The sequence below is a fragment of the Mandrillus leucophaeus genome, unplaced genomic scaffold, assembly GCF_000951045.1.
Source record: "Mandrillus leucophaeus isolate KB7577 unplaced genomic scaffold, Mleu.le_1.0 Scaffold902, whole genome shotgun sequence".
In the NCBI taxonomy this organism is placed as follows: domain Eukaryota; kingdom Metazoa; phylum Chordata; class Mammalia; order Primates; family Cercopithecidae; genus Mandrillus; species Mandrillus leucophaeus.
The window spans coordinates 723,913-744,320 of NW_012109831.1; the positions used below are offsets into that span (position 1 = coordinate 723,913).

A 20,408-nucleotide genomic window follows, 5' to 3' on the forward strand; every position below is an offset into this window, starting at 1 on the left:
TAGGCCACAGCTAGAATTTCAGTTTTATTAAAATAAGCACAATGTATAAAAGCACCATGGTGTTGTATAAACGTCTGCCTGACAAATGCAAATCTATTTTCTTTATGTAACTCAACAGTTCAGTTTATCTGAATGGCTGTACCTTCACGAACTCGGGCAGCAGGCACTGCGTCGCTCGAACAGGGCAGTGAGGCTTCACCCCAGTGTGGCTTCATCTCAGGCACAGAGCTCCATCTAACTGCCCAGATCTGTGCCACCCACACAAGACCTGGGGACACAGCAGCAGACACCGACACTGTCTCTAAGCTTGTCATAGGAACAGCTTAAAATCAGTTAGAATAGGGCACTGCTGATTAAAACCCAAATGCATGGACATTCCAGAAAGAGCAAGCCGTTACACTCTGGGAAGTTCATGGGCTTGCAGTGGGAGATGAAGGTCCCATCTTTGCTGGAACAGCATGGTTAAAAAAAAACCAAACTTTCTTTAAAAAAAAAACAAAATACAACTGACTTTAGCAGCAATCACAATCAAAGGGGATGATAAATGAGGGACACATTTCAGTCACGGCAAAGAAAGATTATGTGCTTCTCCGTGCTGCAGACCGGAAGACTGATCTGATTTCCTGAATGAGGAAGGCTCCTTGCCCTTCCCTGAATTGAGGGGATGGCTTTGCTCAGCCAAGGGAGAAGACGGGCAAAAAGGACATCCGGAGGACAGAGGAAGGTGGAAGGACCGCCAGAGGAGGGTGACAGCGCTGAGAAGGAAGAGGCACGTGTCGGCAGCCTCTGTCAACTGATGCTTCTTGCTTCTCCCTGCAGGCTGCAGCCGCAGCCGCCACTACAGCGGTGAGAGCAGGCCGGATCCCAGATCTGCAGGCGGAGAGCAGGTGGAGCCCAGCGAAGAGCTGTTCCTGCTGCAGGCAATTATGCAAAGTGACAAGTGATTGCTTTCCTTTCAAAGACAACCCCTTTGGAAAAAGCTTTTTCCTCTAGGACCCTAGGGAAATGGGGGTTGGTGGGAACTTTAGGGCCTTCTAGATGAAAAAGCCTGAGTGAAGCCACAGAGCAGACGCTGTCACCTGCTCAGCAGACTTTAGCCACACAGGTTTCCAGGGGGACAACGCCTGGCCAGGCCTAGGGTCTATAAGGTGTGACTGGAGCATTTCAGAGTGCTGTGGGCAGGCTCCTGTCTTCACCACGGCCTGCCTGGGCCTGGGCCCGCCTCCGGGCCAGGCGTGACTTGCAGGGAGGGGAAAGCTTCATGGAGCAGAGGCCATCGGCCAGCGCCTCTGGCTCCTCCGCTAGTTCATTCTCTTCGTGCTGAGATAGCTGGCGGTTAAGGGCGATGGCCTCAGCTGCGAAGAGCGTCAGGTCCATTGTGCTGCTGTTCCTGCAGGGCCGGGGCAAAGCGCAGAAAAGAGGATCAGGACTCTGGGGTCAGCCAGGCCAGCTCCGGGACACTCCCACTCGCTGCTGTGGCGCTGCACTCCCACCAGATTTCCCAGAGCCGGGATGGGCTGCTCTCTCCTAAGTAGTTCTTGCCAAGGTTTGGAATCTGGCTTGACTGAGGGATTGTAATTTGAGCCCCAAGTACCATCCCTGGACTTGATGGTAAGGGCAAGCTCCCCCTTCTCCTCAGGGCACCCTCCTCTGAGCTCCCACAACGCTACATACAGGTCTACCAGAGGCAGAGACAGGGCACATTAAACGCACCTGTCCCTCCCTCTCCCGGCCCGGGTGGGGAAAAAGCTCCCCGAGCAAGGCCTGCGCCGCTTATGTCACGTCCCCAGCACCTAGCTCAGGACTAGCAGGGACAGGCACTTTGGGTTTGCAGAATAAATCTTCTAAGGTGGATCTGAGGTTTGGCACCTAAAGGCATCTGGAGGCTGCTCTAGAGAGTCAGGTAGGAACTCAAATTGGGCAATAGCAACTGGATCACACGAATTGAGATTACGGAGGTGTACGACTTCCTTGTGTAGCTCCTAAAAGCTGGCCATGAGGCTGGTGCCAAAAGGGTTTCCCACACTGCTTAGCCCTGGCTCTTTGGGAACAGGGCAATCCAGCTGTGAAAGGGCTCCAGAGTCAAACAGCCCAGGGCTGCTGTGTGGCCTTAAGCAAGTTAACTTGATTGCCACTCCTCACCTCTCTCATCCAGAACACCTCTCTTAAATTCATCGTGAAGATTATGGATATAATTGTATCCAGCCCTTAGCACCACGTCTGACATGTGGTAAGGACTTATTATTTTTTTGAGACGGATTCTTGCTCTGTTGCCCAGGCTGGAGTGCAGTGGTGTGATCGTGGCTCACTGCAACCTCCGCCTCCTGGGTTCAAGCGATTCTCCTGCCTCAGCCTCCCAAGTAGGTGGCATTACAGGCACCTGCCACCATGCCTGGCCATGGTAAGGACTTAATCCTGGTGGCCACTATTATCACCGTTCGTCTAGTACTGTACGTGCCCCTCACTCCTGCTCCTTTCACCACATGCAAGGGCAGAGGGAAGCTGCATGTGAATAACCCACGGGTAAGGTCTGTCTTTGGGCTGTAAGTTACATTCAATGGGAAAAACAGATTTTTTTCTTTTTTCTCCTGCCAACAGTGCTAGGAGGGGCCTTTAAGGTGCTGGAGGGCAGAGGAAGCAATCTAGGTGAAGGCAGGGAAGGGTGGGAGATAGATCCAGAGTAGAGGAGAAGAGAGTGAGGAGGGGAAATGGGCAGGGAGCCCCTTTGGAGAAGGCTACTTGAGCCTAGAGATGGGCTCCCCGGGCCCCACCTCCACCCCCATGGTGGCGGAGAGCTTGAGGAAGAGCAGGGCGTGGGGGTGGTCAGCGCATTTACCTCTGGAGGACTTGCGGCGTGGGGAGTCCCTTTTCTGGAGCTTGCTAGAATGGGAAGGACAGATGTGTAGGTAAAGCACTGCTCCCTCCTTCCAAGAGCTGCCCCGCCCAAGCCAGCAGTGGGGAGGTGACTCTAGGCTGCTGGCCCGGCACAGGGACTCGGCTCTGCTTGCTTGCAGGGTCAGGCCTTCCAAGCAGAGCAAGGAAGGTACAATCTGCAGGCGCAGCCCCCACACAGCTGCTTCTGCATGGAAAGCCCCGCTTTCCCTTTGCCTGGCAAAGTCCTAACCACCCCCAAGACCCAGCTCAAGGGTCACTTCACCTGTGACGCACGTTTCCCCTTCCCTGCCACCTTCCTGCCTCAGTCTCAGGCCCGGGGTGGGGAGTGGGGTCCTGCTCCCTTTGTGCCCCTAGCGCTGTTTAGAAGCCTTTATTACGCTGTAACTTATCCCCTTGTTTATTCTCTCCACTAGAGCGTCGACACAGGGACTGGGAATCACTTGTCCCTCTGTCATGTGGTAGATGCTCACTTATGGGTCTGGGAATGAGCCACTTAGACACTCCAACTGGGTCCCCGACTGTAACACAGGCTGCCAATGCTTGCCTCCTTCCACTGGTAGGGTCGCTGAGGCTGGCCAGGGCCTGGCACACCAAGGAGACCAGTAAGTCATGGGAGCATCTGGCAGACCCCTTGGAGGGCAGAGGTCAGGTATTGTGAGTAGCCAAGGAGGATTCTAAAAAATGTTTTCTAGTGAAAACATGAATTCTAAGCTTAGGGAAAAAATACCATCATTTGCCTTTCAGGCCAGCTGTACCCAGACTCCCAGACCATGAGGAGAACCTATGTGCCCCAACTCGGCCACACACCAATCAGCGCAGCAAGGCCTTGCTCGCTTCTGGGTGCTCTCAGCTAATGATGCTTCTATATAAGGGGAGGATGCTACAGACTTCAAATGACAACAGGATGCTTGCAGGTAACAAATCCCCAGAGGACTCTGTTGGGGCTCAGTCTGTGGCCAAGGTTAGAGCCAAGTCTACGGCCTATAAGGGGCTCAGTCTGGGGTAACAGGAGGAGTTGATTCGCTCTACACACACAGGGATAGACGCTGTCCTCTTCAGCTGTACCACCCACAAGGCTGGTGCTCAGCACTCGCTGGCATGACAGCTTCCTTGTGGCCATGCCACAGCCTGGAACGGTGGAAAACACCCCTCCCAGAGTCACTCACCCCCTGCACCCATGGGTGCTGCAGAACTTGGGCGGCGCTAAGTCTCTGCTTCGCATCTCGCACCAGGAGCTTGGAGATGAGGTCTTTGGCCTCACTGGAGATGTGTGCCCAGTCCTTGTCAGGAAACTCATACTTGCCTTCCTGGATGCTTTCAAACAGCTTGTTCTAGGTACAAAAGATTCCTCCTGAGGCCACACTGCCAGGGATGGGCAGGATGTGCCTGTCACTGTTTTGATCAACCAGCTTCAGTTGAGCTCAGCTGTAGCTGCAGCTCATGGCTTGGGGATGCCACAGACTGGGGCCTCTTCCCAGACTCACCCCGCACTATCCCCTAGATGAGCAAACTATACAGAATGCCCTTGGCAGGCCAGGATGGCTATACCCTTGGTGGGCTGGACGGGTGATGAGTGGGGATCGCCCACAAAACAAAGCCCAAATTCCTTGGCTCTTCCTAGAGGACTGTCTGTGAACCTCTCAGGCCTCATCTCCCACTACCACCAACCTACTACTCCACTTTTCCTTCCTAGACACTCCAGCTATTTCATGTGTCCACGTCTGTGCCTGTGCTGTTCCTTCTACTTGTGATTCCTGTCCCTCTTCCCCAGGGCAGGATGCACCCTTTAAGAGTCAGTTCAGGGCCGGGCGTGGTGGCTCACGCCTGTAATGCCAGCACTTTGGGAGGCCGAGGCAGGCGGATCACAAGGTCAGGAGATTGAGACCATCCTGGCTAACACAGCGAAACCCTGTCTCTACCGAAAATACCAAAAATTAGCCAGATGTGGTGGCGGACACCTGTAGTCCCAGCTACTGAGGAGGCTGAGACAGGAGAATCGCTTGAACCCAGGAGGCAGAGGTTGCAGTGAGTCAAGATCGTGCCATTGCACCCCAGCCTGGGCGACAGAGTGAGACTCTGTCTCAGAGAAAAAAAAAAAAAAGAGTCAGTTCAGCCATGATCTTCTCTAACAATCCTGCCCTGAGCTCCCAGCTGGGCAGAGTGTCTGATTATCTCTATTTTACCTCGTGGCCACCCTGACAAGACGGGGAGAGGGCACTATGAGCCCCCATCCTGATCAGGAACGCTCTCCCAGCCCAGTCCTGCTTGGCATCCCCCAACCACACTGACCCCAAGCAGGGTCTACGCAGTGCTTCCTGGGGCTGCACTCACCTGGCACACCCTGCAGACCTCGCCCCGATCCCAGCCACAGTCGGCCCCGCAGTGGCCCACGAAGGGTGGGTAGCCGCTCAGCATGATGTAGAGGACCACGCCCAGGCTCCACAGGTCGCAGCGCTTGTCGTAGAATGTGGCCTGGTCCGTGAAGACCTCCACCACCTCAGGGGCCATGTATTCTGCTGAGCCACACTGTGGGGGCCAGGGTTGGGGGAGAGGGAGATGGCAGAGAACAGAGAGGCTTAGTTACAGCAGAGGGGATGGCAGAGAGCAGACTGTGATGGGACTGGAGCAGGAGGCTGGAAGGATGGGAGACAGAGCAGGAAGTCATCAGGAAGACCAGCCAGTGAGCCGCCTGATGCCACCAAGGCACCTGCAGACTGAGCCCCATCATTCCCCAGTATCCAGAGGAGCAGTTCAGGTCACCTTATCCTTCCAGCTCCTCCTCCAGTAGGCAAAGACCCTTGGCCAAGAAGTTCCAGGAATCTCTCTCTGCCTCAGCTTCCTATAAACAGATATTTCATGTACAGGTACTTAAATGCACCAAGAATATGGCTCTGGGAGGGAGATCCAGTTCCACACAGCATGATTTCTTAAAGTGAATCCTGTCAAGCTCCCCTGCTAGCTCAGAGCAGGAAATGTAAGAATTTAGAATTAAGAGACCATCAAAGCTAGAAAAGCTCTTAGAACAAATCCAACCTTCCCACCCCTCCCATTTATAGATGGCAAACGCGAGGCCGAGAACAGGACAGGGATTTGTTTGAGCACATCAATGGCACACCTAGGACCAGAGTCCAATATTCCTTTCTCTCACCCTTGTGTAGAAAACGGCTGATAGGAATCAAACACATTCTTTTTGCTCCACTCTTCACTATTTCAGGCTCACCAAGAAAGAACCACCTCCCCGCTCCACATACCCTGCAAAACTAATTTGACTGAAAGACGGTAAGTGTTCTCAAGAAAGGATATTTTCTTTGTTATTGGCATTTAGAGTTAATGACTTTGAAAACAAGGTAGCCCGGTGTGTTAGAAACTAATAAAGATTCCTGATAATGTTGTTTAGAATAAGATACAACACAGGCATATTAAGGGCATGTCTTAAAAGGGTTATTAGGAAAATTTACTTGTGAAGCATACAAATCTCAAAAGAATCAGAATTATACTCTATTAGTTGTACAAGAGATGTCTTGGGAAGAAGTAGCTCCAAGCAGCACCATCTGGTCATGAAATGTGAAATCAGAGAAGCAAACAGGCTAACTTGGCCAAGCGATCCCACGTGCATATAGACTGAGACCTCACAGTTCCCACCACAGAGAGACTATCCTGTCCAGTCAGGGAGGACTGCTCCCCATCCCCCATCACAAGGGGGCTGCGCTGTGCCTTCAGCAGTGGGAATGGGGCTTACAGAACTACCAAATGCTCACAGGCAAAAGGGCTGGCCTGGGAGTAGGGTCTGTCTTCACCTGGGTCAGGAGTCAGGGTTCAGCCTGTGCTTTTTTTTTTTTTTTGAGACAGAGTTTCGCTCTTGTTGCCCAGGCTGGAGTGCAATGGTGTGATCTCGGCTCACCGCAACCTCCGCCCCTCGGGTTCAAGCGATTCTCCTGCCTCAGCTGCCCAAGTAGCTGGGATTATAGGTATACACTACCACGCCTGGCTAATTTTGCATTTTTAGTAGAAACGGGGTTTCTCCATGTTGGTCAGGCTGGTCTCAAACTCCCGACCTCAGGTGATCCACCCACCTCAGCCTCCCAAAGTGCTAGGATTACAGGCATAAGCCACTGCAAACGGCCAGCCTGTGCTTATAGATATAATTTGTCTCTTCATCAGCAGAGAGGACTCACCCCAAACTAACAGTCCAAGTGTCAGTTTCATTAGCAACTAAGGGGTCAGGGGAGGCTTGAGAGCCACGAACACAGAGCAGTAAGCAAAATGACCACTCAGGCAGCAGGAAGATAGGTCCAGTTGGTTTGCCATCCTTAACCCTCTGTTCTGGACCTCCCAGCTCTGGGTCAGGGAAACACTCCAAATACTTAGGAGCCCAGAGGAAGCATACATACTGGCGTGGTCAGCTCCGGTGTGGTTATGGGGGTGCAGGAGTTGTTCAGTTTCACCCCACTGCCCAAGTCAAAGTCACAGATTTTCACTGGAGACACCTGAAAAGGAAAACAGAAGCCAGCGTCACAGACATAAGAAACTACAGGGCAAGAGGAGCCAGGCATGGCTGTATGGGTGCATGGCTGAGTGGCTGTCACGCCGCAGCTGGTTTTATTAGGTCATGTTTGCTCTCTGGAGGTTAACGAGAAGTCCCCTGAGGATTTCTTCCCAAGGGTCTTATTCCCTGTGCTCTCTTATTTCCCAACTAAGGGAAAAATGGGTGGACTATTTGGTGTCGGATTATTGTGAACTCAGACCAAAGTAAGAATGGAACTCTTGCTGGCAAACGATGGTACAGGTTGCAGCACAGCAGCTAGGGAAGTTACTATGTACTCTTGAGAGACAGACTTCTTGCAGCCCATTCAGTGGAGTGCAAAGGAGCTTGCAGTAAAACCCCTGACCGCCTCAGGTCGCTTAGGGTGACCAACTTATCTGGGGTGGCTTGCTTGGGACTTGATCAGTTTAAACACAGAAAGTCCCATGTTCCAGGAAACCCCTCAAACCTAGGAAAACTGGGATGGTTGGTCACTGTAGGTGGCATCAACACAGTAACCAAGTCCACCAGAACTGGATGCTGCGCCTGAGACCACAGACAGGTGCCTCATCTCTGGAGCCAACCAGGAGGGCAGTTTGGGTGCACACATGAGAATGGATGAGAATGGCCTACATGGTGTGTAAGCAGCACAGCGAGTGAACTAAATGCTTGTTCTCTGAGACCCATGTCCTCGCCGGGAAGCCTGGGCAAGTCCCTCGACTTCTTTCTCTCCTTCCTTCCTCCCTCCCCTGTTCTCTGTTTTTCTTCTTTTCTTTTTCATTTAGCCTCTTTCTCATTAGTGGTAAAATATAAAGCATAAAATATGAGATTTTAGTCATTTTTAAGTAGACAGTTTAGTGGCATTAACTACATACATTCACACGGTTGTGCAACCATCACCACGATCTGTTGCTAAAACTTTTCCATCACTCCAAACAGAAACTCTATACGCATTAAGCCATAACTCCCATTCTTTCTTCCCCTAGCCCTAGGTAACTTCCAATCTGACTTTATTAATTAATAAAGACTTTCTGTCTTTATTAATTTGCCAATTCAAGATATTTCATATAAGTAGATTTACACAATATTTGTCCTTTTATGTTTGGCTTATTTCACTTAGCATAATGTTTTCGAGGTTCATTCATGTATCAAAACCTCATTCCATTTTATGGCTGACTAGTATTCCATTGAATGTATGTACCACATTTTGTTTATCTGTTCAGCTGCTGATGACCACTTGAGTTGTTTCTACCTTTTGGCTGTTGTGAATAATACTGTAATGAATACTGGTATACAAGTATCTGTTTTCAATTGTTTTGGGTAATACCTAGGAGTGGAATTGCTGGGTCATATGGTAATTCTGTGTTTAGCCTTTGAGGAACCGCCAAACTTTTCCACAGAAGTTGCACCATTATATAATCTCACCAGCAATGTATAAGGGTTACAATTTTTCCATATCCTCAACAACACTTACTATTTTCCATTTTTTAAATTACAGCCTACCTAGTAGTATGTGGTGGTATCTCATTGTGGTTTTGACTTGCATTTCCCTAATGACTAAGGATGTTGAGCATCTTTTCATGTACTTGTTGGACATTTGTGTACCTTATTTGGAGAAATGTCTGTTTAAGTCCCGTGTCCATTTCTAAATTGGTTTGTCTTTTTGTTGTAGCGTTTTAGGAATCCTTTATATATTTTGGATATTAAACCTCGACCAGATATATGATCTGCAAATATTTTCTTGCATTCTGTAGATTGTCTTTTCACTTTCTTGATAGATAATGTCCTTTGAAACTTAACCTCTCTTTTTCTTAAGAGACAGGGCTCTCACTATATCACCCAGGCTGGCCTCAAACTCCAGGCTCAAGCAATTCTCCTACCTCAGCCTCCTGAGTAGCTGCGACTACAGGCATGCAACCACTGTGACCAGCTAATTTTTTAATTTTTTGTGGAGGTGGGGTCTCGCTTTGTTGCCCAGGTTCTTAAGCTCCTGGCCTCAAGTAATACTCCCGCCTCAGCCTTCCAAAGTGTTGGGATTACAGGCGTGAGCCACTGCCTGGCCCCAATTATTCCTCTCTTTCTCCTTCCCCCCTTTTGCCTTTCCTTTCCTCACTTTCATGTTTTGAGACAGGGTCTCTGCTGTACAGGCTGGAGTGCAGTGGTGTGATCATGGCTCACTGGCTATACATGTTTCCTAAGTTTCAGTTTCCTTGTCCATAAAATGAAGGTAATAATAGTAACTACCTCATGATATTTTATAAACACTAAATAAATATAAGTGCCTGGCACAATGTAAACACGCAAGAAATGTTCACTGTAATTATCAGTAGTAATCATAATAATAAATTATAAAGTTCTATGACAGAACCAATGATAGGAAGTCACAAGATCTTATTTGAGCGAATCCATTATTATTCCCCATAAAAGAGTTGTGAGTAGCAGACTGACTCATTCATTCAAGGCCACCTCTTATTTATGAGCCATGGCTTCATCCAGACCACAATATATATGCTCTTGAATACACACATGTATATACACACAGAGCTGTGAACATGGGCCCCAGCACCACCAGGGCCTAAATATCTCCTAACAAACACAGAATTTGTCAAATTCATACACTTCCGTTTACTTAAAGAGATCTGCTTCATATAAGATTAAGTTGTTTGGCTGGGCGTGTTGGCTCACATTTGTAATCCCAGTACTCTGGAAAGCCGAGGCAGGTGGACTGCTTGAGCTCAGGAGTTTGAGACCAGCCTGGTCAACATGGTGAAACCCCCATCTCTACTAAAAATACAAAAATTAGCCAGGTGTGGTGGCACATGCCTGTTGTCTCAGCTACTTGGGAGGCAGAGGCGGGAGGACCACTTGAGCTTGGGAAGTCGAGGCTGCAGTGAGCTGTGATCATGCTGCTGCATTCCAGCCTGGGTGACAAAGTGAGACCCCATCTCAAAACAAAACAAAATAAAACAAAGGTCTTCACGACTTACATCAACTGAAAAAAAGTAGGTGCATTGGACTAGAAAATATTAATTTTGTGTAGGTCTCATATTTTCCAAACTCTCAGGCTTACATCAATCACACTGATGATCAAGAGCGAAGAAAGGATGAGGATGGGCAGAAACATCACACAGCAAGTGTAACATTCTCATATGTCCAAGATGATCAGTTCAAGTTGGTGCCTGAGGCCAACGGAACTGCTAACAATCCACCCTGAAAGCAAGGATGGCTTCCTCGGTAGGTATAAACTATAACATTCCAAACCAGGCCCAAAGTACCTTTTCTGGAGATTCACACAATATATTTTCTGGTTTCAGATCACGATGAGCAATGCCTGACATGACAAAGAGCAAAAAAATGGTTAACATATGCACATAATTATCCAACATTCCACACACAATTAATTTTTTCCAAATGCTGTTGTTCGCAGATTAATTCCCAATTATGGTACATTAAAAAATCAACGAGCTGCAGGAGGCAGAAGTAACCAGAGACACAAACCAAAAGCACAGTTGATTCTGAAGGTTCTTTTGAAGAGGTTTAGAAGTCTGGCAGGGATAAGAAGGGCTAAATGAATCCCAGCCAGCCTACCCCTCAGCACCACAGTGACTACCAAGAAGAAGGCCTAATGCAGAGCAGAGAGCTCTGCAAACGGCAATGCTTGGAACAGCAATGCAGAAATAATTAGTGCCTTGTTTAAGAGCATCTCAGGGGCTTAACTGCTCTACCTCATTTCTTCTTGTGTGGCCGATTAAAAAAAAAAAATTCCTTCAGTGCGAGTCTCTGAATGTTCAGAGGAGCAAGTATTAGTTACCAAATCTCCCAAAGTGACCGATTCCCTTCTCACCTGCTTTGCATGTCCAAGGCAGCCCTGCCAGCAGCACAGCAAAGACTGCTTTGTCCCCAGGATGCTGTTATTTTTGTTTTTTAAAATAGAGATGGGGTCTCGCTATAGCCCAGGCTGTTCTTGAAATCCTGGCCTCAAGCAGTCCTCCTGCCTTGGCCTCCCTAAGCACGGGGATTACAGGTGTGAGCCGCCACGCTGGGCCCACCGGGGTTGCTGTTTTTAAGAGAAAACCCCTGCACTTTGGCCAGGACTCCTGAAGGAGACTGGAGATAGCAGCTTAGTCCATGAGGGGTTAACCTGCTGACCTGGCCAAGAAGGCACCTGGGGGAGAGCCCTCTTCCAGCCACAGAAAGGGACAAAGAACTAACTAAGGGCCATGGTGTTTTGGTGGAGGACACAGAAACCCCCCTTTCCTCTTTCCTTCCACAGCACATGCGGCACAGAGACAGGGCTGGAAGGCTCAGCAAGAGTCAGAGCTACAGCTCGGAAGTACTGGAAAGCGGCAGCGGATTCTCGGGGTGATGGGAAAAGCAAATTCTACTTCACTAAAACTCCCTCAGTGATCAACTTTTTCAGCAGTCCTCCAGCTCCCAACTAGAAGGCAAAGGCCTGGCCCAGGCCACGGGAGGCACTTCACTAAAGAAGAAAAACCTGAGCTCCAGCAAGCTCAGTAACTTCATCAGCCACCTAATTGAACGAGAACCCAGAGCAACTCAGTCCAGGCTGCACAAATTGAGTAGCACTGCTCTGCAGCTCGCCGTACTAAAAGTGAAAGATATTTTCCATTACAGCAAGTGCTCCCACAGAAGGATCACGAGCCGCACATGGAGCCTTACTCTCCAAATAGGCGCCCATGGCCCAGTCGTCCCTCAGCCTGAGAACTCAGAGAGCCAGGCCGTAATAATGGGGCTGCCGTGTGAGCACAGCAGTCATCGAGCTGCTCCGGTTCATTTCCCAGAGGTTGAGCTGCAATGTGTCCAGTATTTAAAAGTATGGAACTTGTTTCAGGGCTGACCCATTCTTGCCCAATTCATCTTCCCCGTGTGAAGTTATTTAGCAAACAGCCAAGTTCAGCTGGAAATCGTTTTTCATCCCCTCCAACTTCGAGTCACATGGGCAGCTGGCCAGCTACATGTTAACAAGCGCCTCAGAACTCCAAAGACACCACCGGCCTCTGTTCCCTTCAGTGCATTCTTGTAAATAAATAAATAAATAAATAATAAAACCTGCCTTTACCACCCCCTCCAAGGGGTGGATCTTGTAAAAAGCATGACCCAGTTTTGCAGTCTACAGAGGCAGCTTGGGGAGCAGCTGTAAATCTTTGTCAGGCAGGTGTTACCTCTATGCATCCCAGCTTTCAGAAACAGAGCTGCTGCTATTCATCATGCTGCGGAAGGCACAGACACCCCCTTCTAGTTTTCATCCTAGGTGCAAGTCAGGGCCCCAACATGGGCACTGTTGGTATGCAGACCTCCTTCAGCCACTGGAGGAGGGAGGTGGGCTCCATGAACCTGAACCTCCTGGACACATGCCACACTCGTCTGCACCGGATTGTGGGCACCAGGTGGAACGTGTGAGTAGCATGCCTCCCACTGGTCCCGGGCACCCACAACCAATGTGGCTGGCCAACATCCCCAACAGAGAGGGGGCAGACCTAAGTCACAAGTTATTCACTTCACTCCCACCCCCACCAGGCAGAATGCTTTAACGGAATATTAGGAATAAAAATGCTTTCTTCCCGGTGGGGGGGTGAGGATGGAGGAAATAAATCGTATTTATTGAAGAACTACGACATACCAGGAACTATACTCCATCTATGCTGCACACATACAATACAAACACAAGGTACACATTTTTCATCTATAAAAGGCTTAGAATAGTGCCTAGCACATACCAAGTGCTATACAGTGTTAACTACAGTCTATGATGCTATTATCTCAAATTCTCACCATAGGGTAGGCATTATTACTGATAGAACACATAGCTAGAAGACACGTGAAACCAGAATTCATTTTTTCCAGGGTACTGCTGTTAGGCAAATTTAAAAAAAAAGTATGGAATAGTCAAACGGATTTATGGAAATGTAAAAACAATGTGTGGAAAGATTTAAGTCACTACAAAAGTTCCTAAATAATCAGTCATAGGAAAGGGACTGTAACCTGAAGTGTAAATCAAATCTAGTAACCTGTGAGTTACCAATGTGCTCTTCAACAGATACCTCAAATGTACATGTTAATAGAAAAGTATAAGATAGGCACCGTGACTCACACCTGTAATCCCAGCAATTTGGGAGGTTGAGGCAGGAGGATTGCTTGAGCCCAGGAGTTTGAGACCAGCCTGGGCAACATAGGGAAACTCCATCTCTACAAAAAATTACAAAAATTAGCTGGTTGTGGTGGCACACACCTGTAGTCCCAGCTACTTGGGAGGCTGAGGTGGGAGGATTACTGGAGCCCAGGGAGGCTGGGGCTGCAGTGAGCCCTGATGGCGCCCCTGCACTCCAGCCTAGGTGACAGACTGAGACCTTGTCTAAAAAAGAAAAAAAGGAAAAAGAAAAATATATTTTTCATTTACTGTGAACAAGATATATTAAACTATGTATATCCTATCGTGCCAATTTTGAAAAGAGACAGAGGTGATGTATTTTAAAAGACTAGAAAGAATAACACCAAGATATTCACATTAAGAAGGTCATATTGTGTATGAGCTTTATATTCCTCACATGGTAAGAATCTAAGAAAAGAAACATCATCCACACACAGTCACACATACCCTGTTCAATGTGAAATTTATGCTTTCTCCTCCCTGCTCTTTCTCCTGTATCCCTATGCTGCTCAGCAGCTCCACCACCCACCCACCGTTCACAGCAGAAGCCTCGGAGCCATCTTGGACTGTTTCTCCCCCAACTCCCATGGGTGAGCGTGTTCAAACCTCAAGCTGCCTTCCAGCCACACCATCTCCTGCACCAGCCCTCTGCCTGGCCTACCACCTCCCTTGGTACCTAGAGGCTGGCCAGCCCAACCCACCCACCAAGGCAAAGGCTGGGTTCACCTTTGGTATGCAGGAAGTCAAGGGCAGCAGCAACGTCCCGCACCACTCGGCTGGCTTCTCGCTCATTGAAGTGCTTTTGCTTCTGGATGTGGGCTAAGATGGAACCTGGGGAGCAGAGGGGACACAGAGGAATGCCTTTTTGGGCTCTAGTAAGTATAACTTCTTTTTTTTTTTTGAGACGAAGTCTCGCTCTGTCACCCAGGCTGGAGTGCAGTGGTGCAATCTCGGCTCACTCTCGAACTCCTGACCAAGGGATCCGCCCACCTCAGCCTCCCACACTGCTGGGATTACAGGCGTGAGCCACTGCACCTGGCCGTATAACTTCTTAGAGGCCATGTTTTCTCAAGTTTGGAAAACTTGGCGTGGGGACATGGGGATTCATCGCTTATTCATCACTACCTGTCCAGCTCCAAGTGTGGGGCCTGGCACAGAGGAGGTACCAGCTTGTATGTCTGTTAAACAAAACTGCACTGCTCTCTTCTGTACCTGTCTATGAGGAGCTCAGAAGCGAGAGCCAAAAAATATTAACAATGCTGGGGCAGATTTGGCTTCTGCAATCAAAAGGAATAAAACTGAAGGCACTTGGAGCTGAGGGGGACTCTCTGTAGCAGCATTTTCTCCCCTGCATCTGATCTCTGATCCAAACAAGAGCACAAACTTTCAAATGGAAATGCCATACCCTTGCCAGACATGTAAAGGCCTGGGAAAAGGGGGAAAAATGGGTTTTCCTCCTGAGTGTTCCCATTTATTATTGTTTTGTTGGCAATGGCTAACATTTACTGAGTAGTTACTAGTGCTATGTGCTACGGAATACTCTTGAAATAAACTGTCTTATTCTCACAATTGGACAAAATGGGTAGTATACTTATCCTCGTTTTACAGAGGGGGATCCTAAAGCCAAAAAGAAAAACGGTCGAGGAACGTGCCCAAGATTACGCACCAGTAAGGGGTGACGCCAGGACTTAGGCCCAGGGCAGTTAGGCTTCAGAGTCTGTGCAGACAGCCCCCAGCAGGACTTGTGGTCTGACTGCTGCAGGGATGGACTCTCTTGAGCCAACCACACTGGGTCTGGCCTCAATAAGCTACATTAAGTTTACTGATATGGCGACGGAGGATCCCATCTGCATGCAGCATTTCAAACATGTACTTAACAGTCAGTCATGTGTTGTTGGGTGGTGCAGGGGCAGACACAGGCAGGAACATGCGGCTTGGCTTCATGTGGTCTACGTTTACTACTAGAAGCCAGTATTTCTGGGCTGCAGGTATTATCTCTGTGTCCTAAAGATGGCATGTGTCTACTGTTTTTTTTGGGGGGGATGGGGAGAGCATGAGAGAAGGGGAAGAACTGCCAAAGACTGTTCATTCGCCAGATTAAACAACGGATCCCAATGTGCTAGGGAACATTCCCAGAAAACCGGCTCCTGACTAGGTCCTAGCTTGCTCTGCTATAGAGAGCCTCGTTTGCAAATTTGCTAAAAGGAAAAGCAGAGAGTAATGCTCTACATTCTTTTTCTTTTTTTTGAGACGGAGTCTCGCGCTGTTGCCCAGGTTGGAGTGCAGCGGTGTGATCTCGGCTCACTGCAACCTCTGCCTCCCAGGTTCAAGCGATTCTCCTGCCTCAGCCTCCTGAGTAGCTGGGATTATAGGCATGTGCCAGCACGCCCAGCTAATTTTTGTATTTTTAGTAGAGACGGGTTTCACCATGTTGGCCAGGCTGGTCTTGAACTCCTGACCTCAAGTGATCTGCCCGCCTTGGCATCCCAAGGTGCTGGGATTACAGGTGTGAGCCACCGCACCTGGTCTACTCTACATAATTCTAAGACAGCCTCCAGCATACCAAATTGTTTTAATAATATTAGCAGCCAACATTTATTGAGCCCTCGATGCCTACCAGACACTGTGCTAAGCATTTCACATGAATTATCTCATTTAATATTCATAGCAACCCAGTGAGGTAGGTGCTATCAATATCTCTATTTTATAGAAGGGGATATTGTTTGGAAAAGGTTAAGTGACTTGCCCAGGATCACATATGGCTGGTAAGTGATGGAGCGAGACTTAAGCCATAGCTGTGTTGGTTTCTAAAGCATGCTCCCTCAGCCACCAAGTCCCTCCATGTGGCCCTCCATGCAGCTCCAGACATCCTTGCAAGTGTGCCCTAAGATTGGGGGAGTGCTGGGAAGGGAAAGGGCTTCTCTGCCCCACCTCATTATGTCAGAAAAGCAACTTAAGTATACACCCCAGTGATTGTGTGTGATGGCATCTTTCTATCTGAAGGATGGCACATTCTCAGGCTTCCCTTCTATCCTGGGTCTGTGTCCCAAACAATAGGACCCTCCTCTCCTCTGTTTTAGCCTTTCTAGACTTCACAATGTATTTGAGAGCTTCCACCCCATAATTAATGTAGTTAAATAGTGAACATGTCAAAATGGGATTGATAAATCGATGACTAAGTGTATCTATATATGACTCCTATTATAATGAAAAGGCATTTATAAAATACCCACACAGGTGACATTCTAAGCTCTGCAAAATGCTAATTATCATCCTTCCCTCCGGCCTCCCTTCTCCCAAATCAAGGGCAGTTTTTAAGTCCTTCATCCTTTTTATTAGCTTGACTCGTTTTGGAAGTCTCTGGGATTCATGATGGATGATCACCACCCTGGGTCTTAATCAGAAGTCCACACACATACTCAACGGTAAGTACCTCCTTGCAATTTCTCAAAGACCAAGTAAAACCTTGTGTCATCTTCAAAGAACTCAATCAGCTCCAAAATGTTCCTTAAATAGGGAAAATAGGAGGAGAGGGAAAAGGGGGGAAATGGTATTATATATTAAAGTCTACTTACAAATATACAATGAAAAAAATATACAACACCTGGCAGTGGGGCAGAAATCAACTTGAAATCAGAATGCTTATTAAAGACCCGCGTGTGGAAGCAGCCAATGGTGTTAGCAAGATTCAGGTCACCTTATCTTTCCATAATGTTTAGTCTCTGGTGTTTTCACCAAGTCTGTGCTGTCAAACCCCAGCCCTAAAACCCACTAGGTAGAGTTATAAAAAAGTCCCGGTCACATTAAACTGAATAAAATCTGCAGCCGACTGGAAGCAATTGCGGCTAATAACACTGAATAGTAGGTGTGTGTCCTGGAGGCAAGCAGCAAATAATTACTTGCCCTCCCTCTTGCCCATAAATCACGGGGCAGTATTTACATTGCCTGGAGAAAATGGAAACATCTGTCAAATAGACTTGGGGCCTAACGTGGGCACCGCTAGACCCTAACTGCTAAGCGCTGCTTAATGAAACGGCCGCGTTCCCGGCCACCGTAGCACTTGTGGCCTTCCCCGGTGAGTACTCTCTGTCTGCCCGAGTATTTCAGTGCTCCGCCAACAAGGTCGTCTTGTAACTCAGTAGGGAAGCCACCAGCCTGGATATTGGAGGTGTTGGGGGCTTTTTTTCTTTTAAAGAATAAAATAAACCAAGTAGAGTCTCTAATGCTGAACTAAGAAGCTGCAGGGCTGAAAATAAAAATCTGTCCCTCATAAAAAAAATGCTGACTACTTGGGAGATACCAGGCTTTTACTAGTGTGAAGGCGTCCAAATAAGATGGGCAAAATGGCCTCATTTGAAAGAAGATTGTGAAGGCAGTGCCTGGAGTTAAATCAACAGCAGCCCCCATCCTCCAAGTTTAATGACAAAGCCATCAATACCAGGCCACTGGCTCCCTGCTGACCCTGCCATGGAGGGAGAGAGGGGGAAGTGGAGTCTTAGAGGTGACCCTGATTTAAAGCCACGCTGGGAGAGCTGCTCATTTGGAGCTGGTGGTGGGCAGAATGAACTGAGGCTAGAGATGACCTGGACCCAGCTATCTAGAAGGAGTGCTAGACAAGGTTCCAGAATCTTAGTGGTATCTGCACATACGTAAATATTCTGGGAGTAGAAACTGCAGCAAATATTCTTAACAGTTCTCCTCATCTTGGTATTAAGGGCAAGTCCTTAAAGATTTCTACCAGGCAACACTCAGTCAACCTAGTTTCCACAGGTACCAAAAGAAATAAAACCCCATTTCCCCCCAACAACCACTGATTCAGATGGTTCGTTCTTCTAACTTGCCCGAACTGCTGATTATTTACAGTATTTCAGAAGACACAACAGCTCCTTAGATGTTACTGCTGCTTTTCCTTTCTCTCCCTAATACTGAAAGGTGGAAGGAGGTACCTGCCTTGTGGGGACAGGAGAGCTAAATGCTGGGGTCAGGAGATAGTAAGAAATAGCCTCCGCTTCTGTGGCCAACCGTCCCCCCAGCGAAGCAGCGAGAATCACACGATACTCACTTGTTTCCCTGACACTGATACAGCGTCTCCACCTCTCGAAACACCCTACTTCGACTGTGCCCTGCTTGTTTTTCAATGATCTGTGGGAAGAATAAAATCTGTCATGTACACCCGCCTGACTTCAAAACAGCCCCCTGGCAGGAGCCCTCTGGGAGAATGCAAGGCCATCCTCAGGCCAAATCCAGTGTCCAGTAGAAGTCTGGCCTAGGCCATGGTGACACCAGCACTGTGGCTCTGTTGGCAAAGCAGCAGACTGGCCTCAGGGCTTTCCAGCCCAGCTGAGCCCGTTCCACTCTGGCCAAGCACAACACCAAGGAAGTGAATGAGGCTGCCGCCCCCAGCTGCCCAGGGGAGACTGAGGCAGCCGGCTAGACAAAGAGCTACCTTACTCAGCTCCTCCTCCTGTGGGCATCTCTTATCCGCCTTAAGGGTAAGCATTTACTGCGTCTACTGAAGGATCTTCTCATGCTGGAGGGAGAAAGGTTGATGGAGGACACCATGGGGAGGAGCTAAAGCTTTGACACCCAGCTCAGAGGCTGCCTCCATGATCCCCCTGGCAGAAGTAGGCTCTTCCTCTTCTGAGAACTTACTCTTTGGCAGACACTGTGTTAAATGATTTATTTACGGCCGGGTGCGGAGGCTCACGCCTGTAATCCCAGCACTTTGGGAGGCCGAGGTGGGTGGATCACCTGAGGTCAGGAGTTCTAGACCAGCCTGGCCAACACGGCGAAACCCCGTCTCTACTAAAAATACAAAAAAATTAGCTGGACATGGTGGTGGGTGCTTGTAATCCCAGTTACTCAGGAGGCTGAGGCAGGAGAATCACTTGAACTAGGGAGGTGGAAGTTGCAGTGAGCCGAGATTGTGCCATTGCACTCCAGCCTGAGTAACAGAGTGAGACTCCATCTCAAAATAAATAAATAAATAAATAAATAAATAACAATAATAATAATTCATTAACACAATCTCAGTTGACCTTTATGACAACATCAAAAGATAGGGAGGTATGAAACATTTGCCCTCAGTCCAGAGCTGACTCCGAAGCCCTTGCTATCCCACACCTGCTCAGATGCTCTAACTTCTTCGAGGACCTGGAGGCTTTGTCTCTCCTGTGACACCGTGGGCTGCTCCCCCTCCACACCTTTACCTGAGATGCTTGGCAAATGCTGACTGAAGGAACAGATAAGCCAACAGATGGGAGGGTGGTTTCCAAAGGGACTGGCTGCCTCTGCAAAGCTCTCTGGACCCATCTGGAGCCTCAAACCACTGCACACCGAGCCTGTGGGCAAATCTGCAGAGCCTAGCCCTGCCTTACAGCTCCAACGTGCACAGTGGGCAGCACAATGACATCCTCTTGAGACTTCAGACTTCTCCAAAACGATGTGGCACAGACATCCATGATCAACTGTACTTTTCTAAAAAAGTCTTTGACTGTAAACCACAGTGGGCCCATTTTCTGGGTAGAGAGGTGTAGTGCTGGGGAACAGAAGTGATTCAACTTCATTCCCCAAGCATTTCAGATCAAAGTTATGAAGAACTTTCTAGCAGGCAACTTTTCCACAGCAGTCTTCTCTGAGGAGGTAATGGGCTCTTGCTACTAGAGATGGGGGAGTGGAACATGGACAACTATCTGGGCAGTCATAGAGGAAATTCAGGGTTAGGTTATCTTGAAATTCCATTCCAACCCTGAGACTCTAGGATCAGTTGGGTGCCTGTAGGAAAAGCTGTAATAAGCTAAGTATTGTAGAGCCGTGTTGGGA

The 20,408-nt window shown here is 48.5% G+C and overlaps 1 protein-coding gene across 3 annotated transcripts in view; it reads right to left on the reverse strand.

Annotated features, from left to right (window-relative positions):
• The window catches only part of MKNK1 (MAP kinase interacting serine/threonine kinase 1), a 53,519-nt gene continuing 33,111 nt past the window's right edge, over positions 1-20,408 (reverse strand). For 2 of the 3 annotated variants that reach the window (XM_011969781.1, XM_011969780.1), the window contains 9 exons: positions 18,649-18,728; positions 17,020-17,093; positions 14,313-14,417; positions 10,693-10,748; positions 7,287-7,382; positions 5,227-5,421; positions 4,062-4,226; positions 2,837-2,880; positions 1-1,390 (listed from right to left, as the gene is read on the reverse strand). In XM_011969781.1, coding sequence (XP_011825171.1) covers positions 1,165-1,390; positions 2,837-2,880; positions 4,062-4,226; positions 5,227-5,421; positions 7,287-7,382; positions 10,693-10,748; positions 14,313-14,417; positions 17,020-17,093; positions 18,649-18,728 — 1,041 coding nt within the window. In that variant the 3' untranslated portion in view covers positions 1-1,164. Of the gene's footprint in view, positions 1,391-2,836; positions 2,881-4,061; positions 4,227-5,226; positions 5,422-7,286; positions 7,383-10,692; positions 10,749-13,667; positions 13,791-14,312; positions 14,418-17,019; positions 17,094-18,648; positions 18,729-20,408 lie in introns of all 3 variants that reach the window. The other variant, XM_011969779.1, reaches the window with a different exon arrangement.